Here is an 18,713-nt window from a genome sequence, read left to right on the forward strand (position 1 = left end):
TGCTATCATACAAAACTATGTGTTTCTGCTTTGTAATGGAAAAGACGTTTTGTTTTGGCAGGAGTATTTTTAAAAAATATTTTTAGAAAGAAAAGATCTTTCATTTATAATCTTTCTCAGAAACCATTTTATTCTTGGTCTTTGATTTTTCATCTGTTTAGTCTCTTTCCTTTCACCTCTCTGATACAGTAGTGTCAGTGATCACTGTACTTCAGGCATTCATATGCCACGTCCTTTGATAAGGCATTACTGTAGTCAGACAGATGCCATATGGTTTTTATTATTTTAACTATTTTAGTTTGACTGTATGTTTTATTTACATTGTTGAACTATAGTTTGACTGTGAGTATAGTCATCCAGATGCTAACATTAAAATCCTGGTAGCTGCTGATGTTTTGTCGCAAGTCCTACACTTGCGACTGTTTTCTTGTCTCCTTCTCTCCAGAAAAGGGATTTGATTTGGAGTAATTCTCACTTGAGATAGAGGCACATACTGTAAGTTGAAAAACACCATTAAAAATTATTTTCTGGAATTTGAGGTCATGTTTACTCAGAGCTGAGACAACTGTCTCTCTCTGTTTCTTTATAATTTTGTTCTGGGTAGTGTAGGAATTGGCATTCTGGATGACAGTAGTTTGATCTCCTGTATCTGATGCTGGCTTCAACCAGATGCTTTAAAAGGAAGCTGTAAACATTTGAGAAATATTTTTTTTTTTGTGCCTGATCTTGGAGGAAATACCAATGTAGCTTATTCTGAGTTGGTTAACAGTTCTTTTAAAACCCATAGGCTTTGTAATTCTTCTAATTAAAAATGTGACTTTTTGGGAGTTCTAATGAATCCTGGCTGCCTGTTCTTTTTCAGGATTCCATCAAACTTTTGGACTCAGTGATACACGTATATGATTCTGTGTAGGTTGGAAAAGACTTCTAAGATCATCAAGTCCAACTGTAAACCTAACACTGCCAGTCCATCATTAAACCATGTCCCTAAGCAGCACATCCAAACGTCTTTTCAATACCTCCAGGGATGGTGACTCAACCACTTCCCTGGGTAGCCTGTTCCAATGCTTGACAGCCCTTTCAGTGAAGAAATGTTTCCTAATATCCAGTCTAAATCTTCCCTGGTGCGACTTGAGGCCGTTTCCTCTCATCCTGTCACTTGTTACTTGGGAAAAGAGACCAACACCCACCTCACTACAACCTCCTTTCAGGTAGTTGTAGAGAACAATAAGGTCTCCCCTCAGCCTCTTCTTCTCCAGACTAAGCAACACCAGCTCCCTCAGGCATTCCCCATCAGACCTGTGCTCCAGACCCTTCACCAGGTTTGTTGCCCTTCTCTGGACACGCTCCAGCACCTCCATGTCCTTCTTGTCCTGAGGGGCCTAAAACTGAACACGGTATTTGAGGTGCGGCCTCACCAGTGCCAAGTACAGGGGCACCATCCCTGCCCTGCTCCTGCTGGCCACACTATTGCTGACACAAGACACAAGTGCTGACACCTGGGCACACTGCTGGCTGTATCGTGTGGCAAAGAAATTTTCTTTCATCGCTACTAAATACTTGCCTTTTGAATTAATTGAATGTCTTTTTTCTCTGACAGAGGGCAAAGAGGGTCCTACAATTTACCTGAGCAGTGACTTTTTTTATATTCTCATGTTTTTCATCTCCTTTCTAATTTGGTAACGCAAGATTGCTTAGCCTCTTATAAATCTCAACTTTCATATAAACATGGGGTTTTTTTTTTAAAAATAAATTCTTCTAAAACAGATTTTTTCCCCCTAGGTGGTATGTACAAGTGATGTAATAAACAACAACTTCCAGACCTTTTAGATACATCTTATTCCTTCTTCCCCTTTGAAAACTGTGGCAATGTTTGCTTTAAATTATTTAAAGACTTGATGTGAAGTTTTTGTCTGCAGAAGTTGTTGATTTTTCTTGTCTTTATTAGCTGTTCTTAACTTCATTTTTCATCACAGAAACCAACCAGCAGCCATGAGCCTTTCAGATATGTGATATAAATGAATGCTGTAAACTCTATTGACTATAATTTTAATTAGAGTGGGAGCCTCTTCTCTGCTTGTGAAGTGGCAGGAGAACCTTGTTGTTTGTTCATGGCTCTCTTGCAGCAGGGGAGGTGTCATTCAGTAGTCCTTAAGAGCCAGCTGAATGTACCAAAAATTTATATAGCTGTAATAGTTGCTATTGTACAAAGCTACTCAGCAGATGGAAAATGAGCAGATCTACAGAGGTAGAAAGTCTAAAACTGATCTTCACAGGTGAAATTAATCTGATTCTCTTCTCCTTTGACTCTATTTTTCTCTCTAATTTTCCTATGTGACTGTCTTTGCCATGTACTTTACTAACAAAATTACACCAGTTTCATGTAAAGTGTATTTTTAGCTTGGTTTCCCAAGCAAATAATACCTATGCTTTCTGTCCATCTCTGCCCCCCTAATAAATTCCGAATCATTTAGCCAGGTTCAGATAGATTTGACAGGAGTTGAAGGCTGAAAGACTAGATTCCAGCAGATTTTGTGAAAATTGGTAGCTGGATAAATCTACACATCTACTGAAGGAGAAGGTCATAAATGGAAAATGGTAGTAACCTGTTCTGCTTGGCAGTGTTAGCTGATCAGTTAAAACATTTAATTGGCCAGGCGTGGCATGCACACCTCAGATGTACTATATCTTGTGTCTTATTCAGCCAGGGTGGGGAGGAACAGGAGATATTGAGAGACTTTTGTGGAAAATATTGGGAAGAGCTTGAGTTGAGAGCATTGTAGGGGATGGTAGGGGGAAGCAGTTGACATGGGGAAGAAAATGCTGGGGATACTGAAGCCAAGATTTTTTTTGGAAACATGCTTCATCTCCCTCCTATGGAACTTGATTCCTTGATGAGTTGAAGTGCCCAGGTTCTTCAAGTATTTGTTTACATAACAAACTGTTATATATGCTGATGAAGATCATAAATATGTTAAGTTGTTGCATACAATTTTTTAATGTGTATTTGTCAGGTCTGTGCCTTGAGTACCTTCCATCTAGGTGAAGAAAATGACAAGCCTTTTAAGGGTTAGTTCCACAGTCACTTCAAGCTAGTCAGAACTGCAGGTTACTACTGAAGGTGCTGCCTTGCCTTTCACTGGTTGCATATTCCCACCATCACCCCTGTGCTAGAACTGTCATTCATGAGTTGGAAAGCTCAGTTGGGGAACTGAAGATGTTGAAAACTAACCCAGGGAAAAAAAAAACCCCATGACGTTTTGGGTGGATTTAGTTCCCTTATCTGTTTTACTGCAGCAACAGTAGTGCCGGCACAAATGAGGTAGTGGAAATGTTATAGCTGGCTTTGGAGGGAGAAATGGCTTTGTCTGTTACTGGAAGCTGGCACCTCATTTTGCTTTTCAAGCCATTGTGGAACTGTGCTCTGTTCTTTCTTGCTGCTTATCTCTGACTGCAGTTTGGGACTCTGACTGAAAGCTCCAGGGACTTTCAAGTGGACTATTCAGTGCCCCTTGGTAAGGAATGTGGAGCTACTGGAAGCAGCTGAATTACTGTAGCAGATATATAGATATCCTAGATGCTGCATAAGAGCACAGATTGCTGGTAATAAGTGCTTTCTCAAGGCTTTGAGTTACTTTACACATAAGACATCAGAAAGAAGTTTGGTGTTTTGATCATGGAAGAAAAACTTGAAACACGTGCATTGCTTGAAGTGGTTCTTGATGATAACTGCAGACAAAAGTCTAGATCCATGGTATTTTGCTTGCCATGAGAATCTCCTTTGGATTTTAATCCCCAGGAATTCTTCATGGAAAAAAAAAAGTAAAAACCGAGAATCTACTGTTTGATGGATGTGAGTTTTGTCATTTAATGACAGAGGGTTCACATTCTCTGATGGACTTTTAAGCAGTGCAGAGGCATAGAAGTGTCGTCTTTTCTGCAGCCTCTACTAATACTGTACTGCACTCCATATACTCTTACTAGTCAACCAACAGAAATTTCAAGAGAAACATACCTGCTTTGACTGCTACATCCTCTCATTAGAGCTCCTCCATGTTAAGGCAAGCAGACCTGATTAATGATTAAGAATCTTTGAATCTTCTAATTATACGTGCTTTCTTTTCTGTTAACTTTATTTCTATATAATCTGCAATTCTGTCACTCTACTGCTGGATTTGAGGGACAGGAGTAGTCATAGAATCATAAAATAGTTTGGGTTGGAAGGGACCTTTAGAGTCCATCTAGTCCAAACCCCCCTACAATGAGCAGGGACATCTTCAACTCAATCAGGTTGCTCAGAGCCCCGTCCATCCTGGCCTTGAATGTTTCCAGGAATGGGGCATTGACCACCTCTCTGGGCAACCTGGGCCAGGGTTTCAGCACCCTCATTGTAAAAAATGTCTTCCTTATATCTAGTCTAAATCTACCCTCTTTTAGTTTAAAACCATTACCCCTTGTCCTACTCCAACAGGCCCTGCTAAAAAATATGTCCCCATCTTTCTCATAAGCCCCCTTTAAGTATTGAAAGGCTACAGTAAGGTCTCCCTGGAGCCTTCTCTTCTCCAGGCTGAACTACTCCAACTCTCTCAGCCTGTCCTCACAGGAGATATATTCCATCCCTCTGACCATTGTTGTGGCCTCCTCTGGCCCTGCTCCAACAGGCCATGTCCTTCCTGCACTGAGGACCCCAGAGCTGGACACAGCACCGCAGGTGGGGTCTCACCAGAGCAGAGCAGAGGGGCAGAACCCCCTCCCTCGCCCTGCTGCCCACGCTGCTTTTGATGCAGCCCAGGATATGGCTGGCCTTCTGGGCTGTGAGTACACACTGCCCAGTCATGTTGAACTTCTCACCAATCAACACCCCCAAGTCCTTCTCCTCAGGGCTGCTCTCAATCCCCTCATCCCCAGCCTATATTGATACCGGGAGTTGCCCCAAACCAGGTGCAGGACCCTGCACTTGGCCTTGTTGAACTTCATTAAATTCATATGGGCCCACTTCTTGAGCCTTGTCCAGGTCCTTCTGGATGGCATCCCGTCCCTCAGGCAGTGTAGATCAACTTTGAAGCTTCTGTACCATTCACCCATGTTTTTGAGATCTGTTTTCCTGAGACTATACTAAACAGAAAGGTGACAGTTACCTCTAGATCTTGCAGAAATACTTCAGGAATGTGTGAAGGATTTGAGATTTTTTTGTTTGTATTTTGGATTTTTTTGACCATCTCTGTTCTTTAATAGCTAAGAACTGTACTCTCGTCTGGACAGGGTTGCTGCGCATCCCTAGATAAGGGTGCTTATTTCACCAGAAGATGTTGTCATTACTTGATGTATCTGTCTTGGGAGTCTACAGGCAGAATGTGCCAGTGGGTGAGAATTTCTGAAAGTCCGCTGCAAGTTTCATTTTACTTAACTTGTGCCTGGAGGACTAGTCCTTCTGAATTAAGTATAGAATTTATTTTTTAATCATCAGGGCCTCCTCTGAGGGGAATGCTGTCTGCCTTTAGTTTAGGGATCTTTCAGCCAACTCTTAAAGTGTCCCAACATGGGAATGGAAGAATTGAGAAACCTCACATACTCCTTAAGAAAATGTAGAGTAAATTTGTATTCAGTGAGTAATTACAATTTATTACATTGTTCTTCTAAAAAATGCCGTCTGCATAGACTGTGCAGCTTAGGGGAAAAAGGAGCGGGGAAGGCTTGTTTTTGATACCAAATTCATGTGAACCCAAGTGAAATGTTATGTGTGGCTCATGGTCAAACGGGTATTTATTGCCATTAAAAATTCTGAATGATGATTTACAAAAAAGCAAAACAGAAAGAAACTAGAACTGAAATGAAGATCCCCTTGGCAAATCTATAGAGGTTTTGTGAAGATTATAGAGAGGAGTTCAGCAATTCAGCAGGCAAGTGAATGTATTCATGTGTGAATAATTGGTATTATGATAGTTTGAGTTATAGAAACTCAGTTCTGTAAAGCAGGATTCCTCTGACAATAGTATTTCTACTGCCTCTGGCACAAATACTGCCAAAGGACTGGGTATCAATGGGTAGATTTCTGATGAGTAGTTTTAAACGTAGTAATTGAAAAGGTATTAAGGCATTAACTTGCAATTGTATATACTCTGTTAATTTTTTAACAAAGTTAATCTGAATTTTTTGTGCTGTAAATAGCTATCCCGTTCTGTTACTTACTGAAAACTTCAATGTGCCATGGGTCATACTGACTCACTATGAAATAAAAGGCGTGGTATTCTGCTCTTGTTAGTTTACAGTCTTGTAAAATATCAACATTAAGGTAGAGGAGAGACAGTTTATTTTTTTAGTTTATTTTTTTAGCAGCAATCCATTAACCGATTAGTTCCTGCCTATTAGTCCTTTAGTTTTGCATCAGTTTTACCCTGTGGTAGCTACTTCCTATTTGAATCACATTCAACTGTCTTGCAGAATTCAGAGATAAATTTTACTCTTTCCTACCTCATATGACAGAAAGATAGACTGGTGGTGGTTTTTGTTTTTAAATGTTGTATTTCTTGCTTGACTTTTCACTCTTCGTCAAGGCTTGGCTGTCTTTATAAAAGAAAAATCTGTGTAGTGATGTTATGGGTGCTAAGGATCTGAAACCAAAATTTCTGCTCATGTCCCAAAAGACGTTCCTTTGCACAGAGCAGTACAGCCTAGATGAGAATAAAAAGGGTTAGTTTTGAAGGGGCAGTTTAAGCGTGAGGAGTAGAAGTCTACTTTCTATGGGACCAAGAACATAAAAACTGGTGAATGGGCTCAAAGTTATATTAGGTAGGGGGCTAAGAATCTCACTGAGGTCATGAAAATGATGTGGGCAGTTCTGTGTTAAATAAATTCAAATGAAAGATTTAGGTGGATTTATGAAAGCCTGAGGGGAGACAAGGAGGCTTCAGTGGCTGTGATGGAAGGGGTTGAAAGCAGGAAGGTTTTTATTTGAATGACAGTGGGAAAAGGTTGATTCTTAGAAGTATAGGGACAAAAAGAATCAGGATTTTAGAAAAGTTAGCCACCTGTTGGTTACTGGTCTTGGTGGCTCAGGTGATAATGCTACTGCCTTGAAATAAGAACTGCCAGGAGTCTGGGAGGGAAAAACTTTAGCATTAACTGAATAGTGTTGACTAAATGTGGGTGAAAACCCGAAGTAGCTAGATTATTGCTTTTCTCCGTGCAAATGCTGTTAAATGTTAGGAGGGCATGTTCTGCAGTATCTGGCAAGGAAATGCTGTTCTTCTTTCCCAAATCTTAGGAGTTGGTTGGAGGTATCAATTTTTTTTAATATTGTGACATAATACCACTTTTATAATAATAATAATGTTTCAACCAAAGCTCTGTTTTGTGTGCATACTTTGAGGTAGCTGAAAAATTTCCTGCATTTACTAGTTTTGATGCCATGTAAACCTCAGAATTCCTGGGAAGACAGCTTCTGTGGTACTTTTTGTGGTTGCTTTGTCCTAATTAAAAACAGCAATAAAAAACAGTGTGCATAACATATGTTTGAATAGTACTGCATGAAAGAGAGAGTCAGCTGGACTTGCTGACTGTCATTTAGGAAGACTTGAAATTTAATGACATGTGTAATACAAGGATTAATTCCATTTTACTTTAATGTGATTTCTGCCACACTTCGAAATTCTAGGAATGTACCATATGTTTAGGCAAATTATGGGTTCTCATCCCAGGTGGAGCTCACAGGGTAGACAAAATAGATGCACCAGTATAATGGGCATATTGAAAGTACAATTAATTGATATAATAAATGTCAAATGTAGTTGATGTTATATCTGAATCTTATAGCAAAGTCAGCCTAAAAGGCCAAAATCAGTGTATCTGTAAAAAATTTCAACTTCCTTATTAATTTATATACTTTAGGACATATTAAATTTTGTTTAAAAGACTTTCAGTCCCCTTTTGTGTTTTATTTACCTATCTCTGGCGTTGACCTGAGGCCAAACCCATTGCCTAATAGAGCATTTTTTTGTCTATAAGTTTACATCTCCCTATTTAGTTTCAGATTTTCTGCTTCTGTTACTAATGGAAGTCTCTTGCACAATTTAGGGAGAGATTACATGAGCTTCTGAGAAGTTATATGAATAGGCTGTAGTTTGTCATCAATAAAACAGTGACACTGACTGTAGAAGCTGCCATCAAATCTGCAAAGTAGTTCGAGAAAGGGGATTTTTTTCCTCAAATCTTACAGTTCTCTGTAAGGATTATTTGTAACAATTAATACACATTCCAATTGAGACTATGTTTTTATTGCAATGTGATTGTCTGTCTCTTTAGATAGCTTTAAAGCTAAAAGGTCAAGATTTATTCCTAATGTAGTGGTTAAACTACCTGCTTACATACTCATGGGGAGGAAATTCTGAAGTACAGCTGTGTTTCTCTGAGCTTCTGTGAATTAATTCTCAGCACTTATACCTGCATAGTGCTTGTATCTTCAAAGCAAAATCTTTGTAACTCAGTGTGAGGTTGGCAGACACAGATCTAGGACTTAATACCCCATAAATCAAAGCAACCTATAAATACCAAGAACGTTATGGAGGTGCTCAACATAGTTCATTTTGAAACAGAGGAATATCTGTTAATCTCTGGTAACTATTGGCTGTGATTTTGAATTATAATCACTTGGCTGCAACTTCAGCAATTCTGCAAAAATATGAGCAGTCTGCATCATTACTTGAACATAGAAGTTTCAGTCTTTCCCAATCTCTTCCTTAGTCTTCTGAGCTGCGTCTTGTTAGTGTTCTTGAAAAGGATGTTGGCAATAGTATTAAGTTTGAATAGTATTACTTCTGTATTTGCTGATCATATTGCAAATGTGCCCCCAAACCACTTTTAGATTGGTGCCTTAGTTGCATCTCACTGCAAATAAGTTAGTTTAAAAAAAAAAGCCCTTTCTGGAAAAAAGTTTGTTATATGATTCCCCCCCCCCCCCCCCCCAAGGGCACAGGAAGTACAAATAAGGAAAAATGAAAAAAGGATCTCATCCCCATGTTGCTTCAAGCTGAGTTGCATAATATGGAGGGAAATCATTGGTGATGAGGCTAGTTTAAGGACCTGTGCTTCTCCTTTCGCCTACAGACTCATTGCATAAATGCAGATGTTTGTGAGGTCTTGTGGTAGACAGGATTGCGAAATGGTCCAGGTCTAAAGCAAAGATCCTCAGTTTTTTCAAACCACATTTGTTCAGTGCAGTGAACTCAAGTACAGAGGTGGGAATGAAGGAAGGATTGAGGAGATTTAGCCGATTTAAACAGTGAAGATGTCTTCGAATTGACCATAGATGTAAACTGAAATGAGAGGTGCTGACTAGATGTAGGGCAAAAAGCCTTTTCGCTGTTATGGCAGTTATGCATTGGTATGGGATGCCCGTAAAGGCCATTTAGTCTGCGTTCCTGGAGGTTTTCAGTACGTGGCTGGATAAAGCCCTGAGCAACATGGTCTGCCCTCATAGCTGACCTTGTTTTGAGTAGCAGGTTGGACTAATGACTTCTGATGTCCCTTCCAACCTGAATTATTCTATGAATCCATGGACTGCATTTCTATTTGTTTTGTTGTATAATGATTTCTAATTGCTGAGGTTCTGAAAAGGGAAAATGAGAGTAACTGTCTCTAGAGGCTGCATTACACAACTGAGAATGAGTTCTGTATAATTGCTTAGCTGGGTTTTGGTTTTGCCTTTTTAGTGTTTTACGTACTAAACATATATATAAAATACATTAAGTAGGAATGGCTAGCAAGCCTTCCTTGTTTCCATAGTTTAGAATAGGAATTATGTACACAACCGAGCATTCACTCCTTATACTTCTGAAAGTCCTCGGTATCTGTAATTTGCTCACATTGAAATCAACAGACAGCTTGCTTTTTCCTTGAAATGTGAACATGTTTGCCTCGTACACTACAGCGTATGCTAATATCCTAGTCTGTTTACTGTACCTGTGCATCTAAAAGTTTCCTTTTTTCATTGTAATTCAGTTCGAATAAGGAGAAAATCAAGACGGCGCTCACAGTGGGGCAAAGGCATTATTAAGAAGAGGAAAGTCAATAATTTAAAGAAAGATGAAGATGATGCAAAGTTTGCTGATGATGAAAACCATGGAGAGGACAGTAAATTACTGGAAAATGGAGAGCTAGAGATCAGCACTGACTGCATTGAGGAAAATGGGGAAGAGACAGGAGATCTCTCGATGACAAATGATGAATCCTCTTGTGATATTATGGATATAGATGCAGAGCAGAGGCTTAACAATGGGACATCAGGAAAGGAAAACAATTTTGCATCTACAGAAGAAGAGAGTTCAAATGAATCTCTGTTAATAACCGACAGTGTTACCCTGAGTGCTGAAAAGGAATTAAGGAAGGACTCTACATCGAAAGGGGACTGTGTGAATGGAGAGACATCTGTACACAGCTCAGAGGGTATACGTGCTCCAGCATGTCATAATGGTAAAATGGAATCAGTTGATGCTGTTTCATCTTGTGACAACAGTGATGGGTCTAGTAACAAGCAAAAATCGTCATCTGAAGATCAGCCAAAGGAGAAAACAGAGGCTTCCAGTGAAAGTCAAGGAGCTGATCTGGTGAAAGCTGAGTTACCACATTGCAGCAATAATGAAAAAACACTACAGAGCACAGACATTGAAACTAAAGATGCTGAAGCAGATAAAGAAGGTATAGCTTGTTTTCAATGTTTCTGTCCTTGTCTTAGTGCCCAAGTTAATACATGTGTATTTTTAATTGTAATATCTTATGTTACAGTTATTATATGATATTTTATGATCTGCTCTCTATTTATTTAAAACTTTTACTATGCTTACAACATTTAGTTTCACACAGACGAATTAAATGTCCACCCTCGACTTGCTGTAATGTTATCTTATGCTCTTCCATTTATTTTTGTAGGCTTTATGGGAAATATTGTAAATACTGAGATAACATTTAAACAATAATTAGACATGTAAAAATATTATCAATGCAGATAAATATACTATGTATGTTTTGGTCTGTATGTTCTATCTGATCTGTATTTTGATCTATATGATATGCGTTGACATGTTTTGTTGGAGATTTATTATAAAAGTATCATTGACATTGGATGAAAGACTGTAGAAATACAGAATGTATTCCTTTAAAAACATTTGCTTAAAGCAAAAGTTAAAGCAGTTTAACTCACAGCAAAAGCCAGATAAACTGTTGTTTATCTATTGGAGAAGGTATCTGGCTTTGGAGTCACAGTCAACACAGTAACAGTGCGGCAAAAAGATGAGAGAAGGACAAGGGAAATCCTAGTGGTGTCATATAAAAGAAAGGGCCACGTCCTTTGAAGACAAGAGACACAGTTTCCTCAGGGAAGAGAAATAAAAGCCTTTTGCATGATTACCTTTTTAATTAACTTTTCAGAATTATCTAAAAGAATGAAATCTTTACTTCAAAAGTTAGCGCTGAGATTTACAAAGTAAATGGTCTTTGATGAGAGATCTGAATTATGAGAATATCACTATATACATGTTGGCTGTGTTTGTACATACATATTTTCTCTAAGGGTAAGGAGAATAGTAGAAGAAAGGTCCTAAGAATGTCGGAAGAAGAGTATGATATATGTTAACAGTCTTTATATTTCTAAATTTAGTAGTTGAATTTTTGTATGCATTACAGATGGTTATAATAACAAGGGATCCTCAGAAGAAAACGCATTTTAAATAGTTGAGGATGAGAAAAAAGTAAGTGTAGGGAGGGAATCAGGAGATGTAAAAATATTTTGTGTCTGCAACAGGATTGGACAGCAGCTTTAATACAGAGGTGGAAAAAAGAGAAATGTGTCACAAAAGCATGAAGTTTCAGGAGTAGAGTAGATGTTGGAATTACTCTGGTGATGAAGACATGGGACGCTTTGGAGAGAAAAATCAAATTTGATTCACTTAGGCAGAAAGATTTTGAGCGTTAGCTTAATATCTGCACTTCACTTAGAAGCTGTAAATTTAAGGGTGCTAAGTAGAAAAGATACGGTGGAAAAACTCTTTCAATGACATTCCGTTTTCTGTTGGACTTTGGAGTTCACTTTTAAAGATGACCAGTTTCATGTATGTTCAGAACAACTCTGGTTTTGTGCACCTGTAAACATTCAGAATTCTGCAAAGCTGATGAATAATGTGTCCTGCTACAGTCGTGCTTGCTTGGTTCAAAAAAACCCAACAAACCAACCAAGCAAAATCAAACCAAAGTGAAGAAACAAGTAGTTCATTTTGAGAGACTGACAGTGCTGATAATTGTTTTTCAAATCACAGGTATATTCAAAAGCAAGAAAACACGAAAAGTCTCTATGGAACAGTCAAAGCCCACAAGTTTGGAGCAGGTTCCAGAGGAACCATCGGATCCTTTACCCTGTGTAGTTGTTGACCATGACAGACTAAAGGTAATGGAACTGAAAAATGAGTTGAACTGTTGATGAAATTGTCCATGAAAAATGCTTCCTTCCTCTGTTATGAAGCAACATTTCCTTTATTTTTGACTACAAACTAATACTATGGCAGCAGTAACTTTTGAAGATGATTCATCAGTCAGTGTTTCTTGGGTGAAAGTTAATAAAATACTGAATCCTTACTGTCCCATCATGACTACCTTTACAAATCCAGTAATGGCACAGCAGTCCACTATTTTAATTGCAGTTTTTGCAGGTACTCGTATGTGTTAATTGGACATGCCAGTTACTGAGGAACTGCTGGGTGTCTAGTAATTAGGAGTTAACATAATCTTTTCCTTTCCCATATACGTATACTTGGTAGAAAGAACTGTTAGTGGATTGGAAAATAAATTGGAATTTGTGCTGATGTTTTGGTGTCGTAGACTGAACCCCTGCTAGTTAATTTCCTTTCAGTTTTTGTCTCTTTTTAACCAAAGTTACAATAAAATTTGCTGTCTTCTCTTGTAGAAACTAGCTTGACTTACTATGAAATTTAGATCCCACTTGCTGTGGAGCACAGATGATATCATCTTTGGAAACAACAGAAGTGTTATGAGAGGGGAAAAAAATTCTTAAAATTTACTATCTGCTACTGTGTAAAATATACCCTTTCACCCTTTGTTTATGAGCAGTTTTACACGTGTTGTCCCCACTTCTTTTATTGTACCATTTTTCAGCATTTGTATAATTCCAAATGTTTCCATTTGGTGGTACTTAAAATTTCATGCCAATGTAAGTTCTTTAAAACATCTGCTTGAGCTACCAAGGTAGTTTTTATGGTTTGCTTTGGCATAATTATTGACCAAGATGAAATAGGATGAAGTATCATTCAAAGAGAACAGACATGGCCCCAGCAATACTGAGTATACAATCTAAGACAAGAAAAAAAAAGTGGCTGGGTGTAAGCAGATAAGTGAAAAGAGACATTAAGTCCTTTTGCATCTATATGGAAGCAGTGGCCTTACGTGATAGCCAGGTGTGTCCATTTTATTTGTACATGTCCCTCCAAAATAGGGCTTCAGAAGGAGACTGCATTTCTGATTTGTCCTTAAAAATTTAAAAAAGTGATTCCAACAACTGTCTTAACCTTACCTTTCATTTTTCCAACAGAAGCTGCTTGATTTGGTGGTTAAGAAAAGTAACAACCTGACTGTTGACCAACTTGAGAGATTGTATTCGCTCCTCAGTCAGTGCATCTACAGGCATCGTAGAGACTATGACAAATCACAACTTATAGAGGTGATGATGTACAGTTTTTCTTCATCTGAATTTTTTGAGACTGTTTATTCAAGAACTATGTTAATCTATCAATTTTTTGTTGTTGTACTAGCAGGCAAAAGCTATAAATAGACTTTGAGGAAGGTATCTATAAAAAGAAAACAGTTTAGTGTAGTAATGACTTAAAAAACAGATGTTGTTTCTAATAATACTCTCCTGAGGAAAGGATTAAGAATTTAACCTTAAAGAATGGAGGAAAAAAGAGAAGAGAATATAGCAGCATGGCAAAGTGCATGCTAGCAGAGTAAAAATGGAGTAGAAGGAATTTCCACATTTGTGGTATGAATAGCACTGGATGTAGTGGCTGCTTTATAGGCACACGGACTCAAAATTGCTGCAGTTGACCTTACTTGTATTTGCTTAACTAGGCCCCCAAAAAATTATGTACCTCTGCTTCACGCAGTTTGCTGATTGTGTCTTTCATACAAGACCATAAAAGTTTGCAAACTTCTTCTAGATTGGTAAGTATACCCTTGGGAAAGTCCAATACAGCATGATGTAAGCCAGCTGTCTGCTTTGGAAGTCATGCTTTGCCTCTGAAGTGTTTGCTGTCAAAGACCTACATCAACAGTCTACATCAACAGTAAGTTGGTCGTTTCACCATGGGTGTAGGCTGACGGTAACTGTGGACACGCATTACCCCCAGCGTCGTCGTTCTAGCTGCAGAGGGGTTTGCATCAGCTTGGAGATTCAACTGGTAACCAACCCTGCTGAAAAAAGGACAACAATTGCTAGTTTCCAGTTGTGTTACTGAACACTAAGTATTTGTCTTATGAATATTTTACAACAAAACCTGGAAAAGCCTTAGCATGGGATATTGTAGAGTTCCTGCAAAATACTTTTCAAACCATTTTCATGCTATTCCTCTGCCATCTTCACATAAAAAATATGTTGAAAGTCTGTGCTAAATGTTAGGTAGATTAAAAAGACATTTATCCAGCAGGAGTATGTAGAGGCCAATCTTTACTTGTATTCTACAAACTGTGCAGATACGTGTTTACTGCTGGGTCACCGATAGCATAAGTGTGCAGTAAGACTTGAATTCATGGAGCCTGCCATTGCAATGCTTTCTTAATACATATTGAGTACATTAATTATATAAGTGACCCTAATACACTTGGATTTTCTCATGGACTGTCGTACTGGAGTGCTTTTCTGCATTAATACTTCTTTAATTAGTTTCCTCTTTTACCATATTTTGCTAGTGGATAGCAGCTAATAAACAGAAGTGTCTCTTTTCCTGTTAATTATTTGGTTGGATTTAAAAAAAACACGTAGTAAATATGATTATGTAATGTAACTTTATTTATCTTTCTATATATTTGCGTATAACCGATGCTCTGTGTATCTTGCAGGAGATGGAAAGAACAGTTCATGTGTTTGAAACATTCCTGTGAACTCGTCAAGATGGGTGGGTTTATCCTCTCAAACTGCTCATGGGAGAGCAGTCCTCTGAGCCATTCAGTTTCCATTTGCACCAAGTATGTGCAGAGCCTTGGTCTTAAGTGCTCTCTTTTTTTTTTCTGTTGAATTTGGTGCTATTGTCTCAGGTACCTGAAACCAACCAGCCTACAAGAACCAAACGGAACTTCATATAGTTGTATCTGATATAAATAAAGAATACAATGCCACAGCTTGGAGATTTTTGGTGCTACAGAAACTGTTCTCATTTCTGCTCTTGTTCACTCTACATGCATTATCTTTGGGGAAACTTCAGGCAAAAGTGGAGACCAACACATACAGAGAACTGGAAAGAGCAGATCTAAGTTGAATATTTTTAAACAGGCAACCTTTTTAAATTTTTTTTCCAATTTTTCTCTTCTCTGGGGTAACGGACAAAAAATCTGTTCTAAAGAAGGCAATGATGCATTGTGGTAGGAATCTTGAGTAACTGGATGTACAGTAATTTGAAGATGAGGCTCTCTAGAACTGCCTTTAATGTGCCTTTTAGTCAATTGAGAAAGATAAGGCTAATCAATTGGTTTGGATCATAGCAAATGGCAATGTTAGAAAGCTGTCTTCAGAATGAAGAACTCCAAAAGGATGATTTGTATTCTCTTCATTGGATGGCAACCAAGTATTATGGTTCTATAATGCCTGTCTTGCTCTACAGAACTAAACTAAGACACACTGAAAAAGCCACACACTTTACCAAAATGGTGAAATTACTTTTTCATTGGTATATTTTGTTTTAGAAACAAGTTACACAGTGAAACTCTTCTGTGTTGCTAAAAATGAAGCATTTTCCCACCATCTCCTTGTTTTCCATTTTGAGTTCTTTAAGAAAACTAAGTTTAATACTGGCAGGTTTCTTTCTGAAGTTCCGTGTTTGTACTGTAGCTTGGACTGTGCAGTGCAGGTAAGAAGACACTATAGTCGGTCAAAGTCCTGGAGCCCAAGCTCACTTGCAAATGAACTAGGCTTCACAACTCGATCCGTGCAAAGCACTGTTAATGTGGAGGGATTGGAGGACAGCCTTTTGAATCGAGCTGTTCAGACCAAAGTTCTCTGGGTCTGAATTGTGTAGTTCAAAACCTTTCCTTTCTGGCAACTGGAGAGAACGGTCTAGGCAATTTCAAGAAGAACGTGTTTTATCACAAGCTCAGTATTAAAGCATTACCTGGGCTGACTTATTTCAAACCTATGTGGAAAGTGTTTTAGAGAAGTTGGCTGGTGTTACCATCGTTAACCATTCATTGTGACTGTCCCTACGTAGCTGCGGAAGTGTCTTTCCGGAAATATGCAACACAGTGTGATTAGTTTTTAATTAGAGGAAACAGTCTTGGACTACTGCAGAGATACTGAGCTACCTCAGCTTTTTGTATTTTAGTTACCAACAGTGTTTATGGAGGACTGTAATCACTGCTCCCATTTACAAACTGAAGCTAAGGTACTTGTCTCCACCTCTATGGCTAATGGTAGTATAGCGCTGCAGAGAAACAAAACATGGGCCTTGGGCTACTGCAGTAATCCAAAGTGCTTTGTATATTATGGTTAAACATAATTCTGTCTTAGATCTTTTTCTCCCCGAATGCCACTGTTTTTCATTATAGCTAATGGCAGAAAAAGGTTTTAAGCGTTCATGTACATCTAGTTACACCTTCTAAATGCAACCCATGCAGAAACACTGTATTTTTTAGGTGGGAAAGTGCGATTAAAAACAACAAAAACAAGCAGAAAACACATTTTAAATGAGATTCTTTGATCTCAGATTTGATTATGGGATTTTTTTCCATGTTTCATTTAGTATTTATTAGCATCATACCTGTTTGAGATATTTTTGTGTCTGGTACATTAACAGCATTTTGTATTTTGATGGAAATTGTTACAAACTTTAAGATTTGATTAAATAAAATGTAGCAGATTTTTTGTAGCAAGTTTCTGATAAAAGGGTTTTTTGCAAGTCTCAGGTTCTTGCTGCAGAATTTTTTAAAAATATTTATTCCAGTTTCACTTACTCAAAGAAGTTTTTGTTCAAGTAACAGCAGCACTTGTGGAAGATAAAACTGCATACATTTTTAAGAAGATAATAAATTTATATGAATTAAAACAGTTGAGAATTTTAGTCACCAGTGAGTGTGAAAAGCAAGTTTAAGCTAATGCCTAGCATTATAAAAATGGTTCTAAAAGGTCAGGTTTCTAAAGGAAAATTTTTACTGTCAGTTGTTGATTGGGAAAAATCGTAAGAGGCAACTTTACTAACTGAGGAGCTGCCATGGTGTTTTAGAGAGAAGTAGCTGATATCAGATTTTCTAGTGGACAGCTTGCCTAAAAATGATATATTCGCCTTCCTAGCCCAAATAACCACACTTCAGTTTTTGTTTTCCTTTACAAGATGTCTGGTGGTTATAGAGTTAAAACAGCTGTTAATCTATCCATGTGGTCTAAACTTGTTTACTCTTTGTATGTTTTTAATTTTTTTGCCACATAGCACTGGCAAGAGTTTGTACAAATTGACCTCTCTCTTCCTTGTTTCTTGTTGTGAAAATTGCAAATAAACTCCTTTGTGAGTCCTTGTGCTGGGGTCAATGAAGTGTGGCCGGCCGGAAGAAAGGAGGTTTCTCTGGGGGGCTGGTGGGGCTGTCTTGGAGATACTAGAGGTGCTCTTGGATGAAGTTGATGGCTATGGAGTTAATTGTATTTGCAAGCTTGACTCTCACCTGTGATTAATTTTTTTGTTTTGTTTTGTGTCCTCTGTGTTGTTACTTGATTTCCTCATATGCCAATGTATTTATAGGATTACTGGTTTTTGTAATATTGTCTTCCTTTTATTTTTTTTTATTAAGTTGGTGGGTCAGCTCTGGTTTTACCTTCAGTCTCCTTGAATGGCAGGTCCTGCAGCTGATAGTCATTTTTTTTTGTTTTTGCTTTATTTTGTAATCACAACATAAGCTTGAATTTGGGCTTGTACTTGCATCTTTTGTATCTTGTACATTGGGTTATTTAGGCGTTGGGGAGTCCTGTTTGGTTTCATTAACGTGTGTCTACTTTGTGGATTAAGTAGACTTCCTTCATCAACTGTGGTATATTTTGGATTCTATAGTTTTATCCAGAACTGTGTTTAAATTGATGTTTTGCATTTTGACTTCATTTTACGTTAGTTTGAAGTAAGTTATTTAATTTTTTTGAACTTCTGGAAATTTTGAACATTTTACTGTAATTTGTAATATAACTGCTGTGAAATACTTGAATAAAGATGACAAGAAAACACAGCTTTAGCTCCTTCAAAAATGTTTTTAAAAGAAATGCTGCCTAATAGCTGATACCAGTCTTTTTCTTACCAGACCTCCTTGATTTTGCAGTTCAGATGTTTTACTCTGGCATCTTGCTGTTCAGCTGTTTAAGCTGTAATTTTGCTTTCAGTGTTTGTCCATTAAAGAAAAAAAAAATCCTATTATTAATTTTGACTGACAAAGAAAAATAAGCATTGTACATTGGCAAGTGAATAACGTAG

General features: G+C 38.0%; 1 protein-coding gene across 2 annotated transcripts in view; it reads left to right on the forward strand.

Moving 5' to 3' along the window:
* The window catches only part of ATAD2B (ATPase family AAA domain containing 2B), an 82,686-nt gene extending 64,215 nt beyond the window's left edge, over positions 1-18,471 (forward strand). For both annotated transcript variants that reach the window (XM_075086695.1, XM_075086694.1), the window contains exons 25-28: positions 9,997-10,692; positions 12,306-12,433; positions 13,592-13,720; positions 15,115-18,471. In XM_075086695.1, coding sequence (XP_074942796.1) covers positions 9,997-10,692; positions 12,306-12,433; positions 13,592-13,720; positions 15,115-15,156 — 995 coding nt within the window. In that variant the 3' untranslated portion in view covers positions 15,157-18,471. The remainder of the gene's footprint in view (positions 1-9,996; positions 10,693-12,305; positions 12,434-13,591; positions 13,721-15,114) is intronic.
* Positions 18,472-18,713: the final 242 nt, after the last annotated feature.

The sequence above is a fragment of the Phalacrocorax aristotelis genome, chromosome 3 (assembly GCF_949628215.1).
Source record: "Phalacrocorax aristotelis chromosome 3, bGulAri2.1, whole genome shotgun sequence".
NCBI classification, from domain to species: Eukaryota; Metazoa; Chordata; class Aves; order Suliformes; family Phalacrocoracidae; genus Phalacrocorax; species Phalacrocorax aristotelis.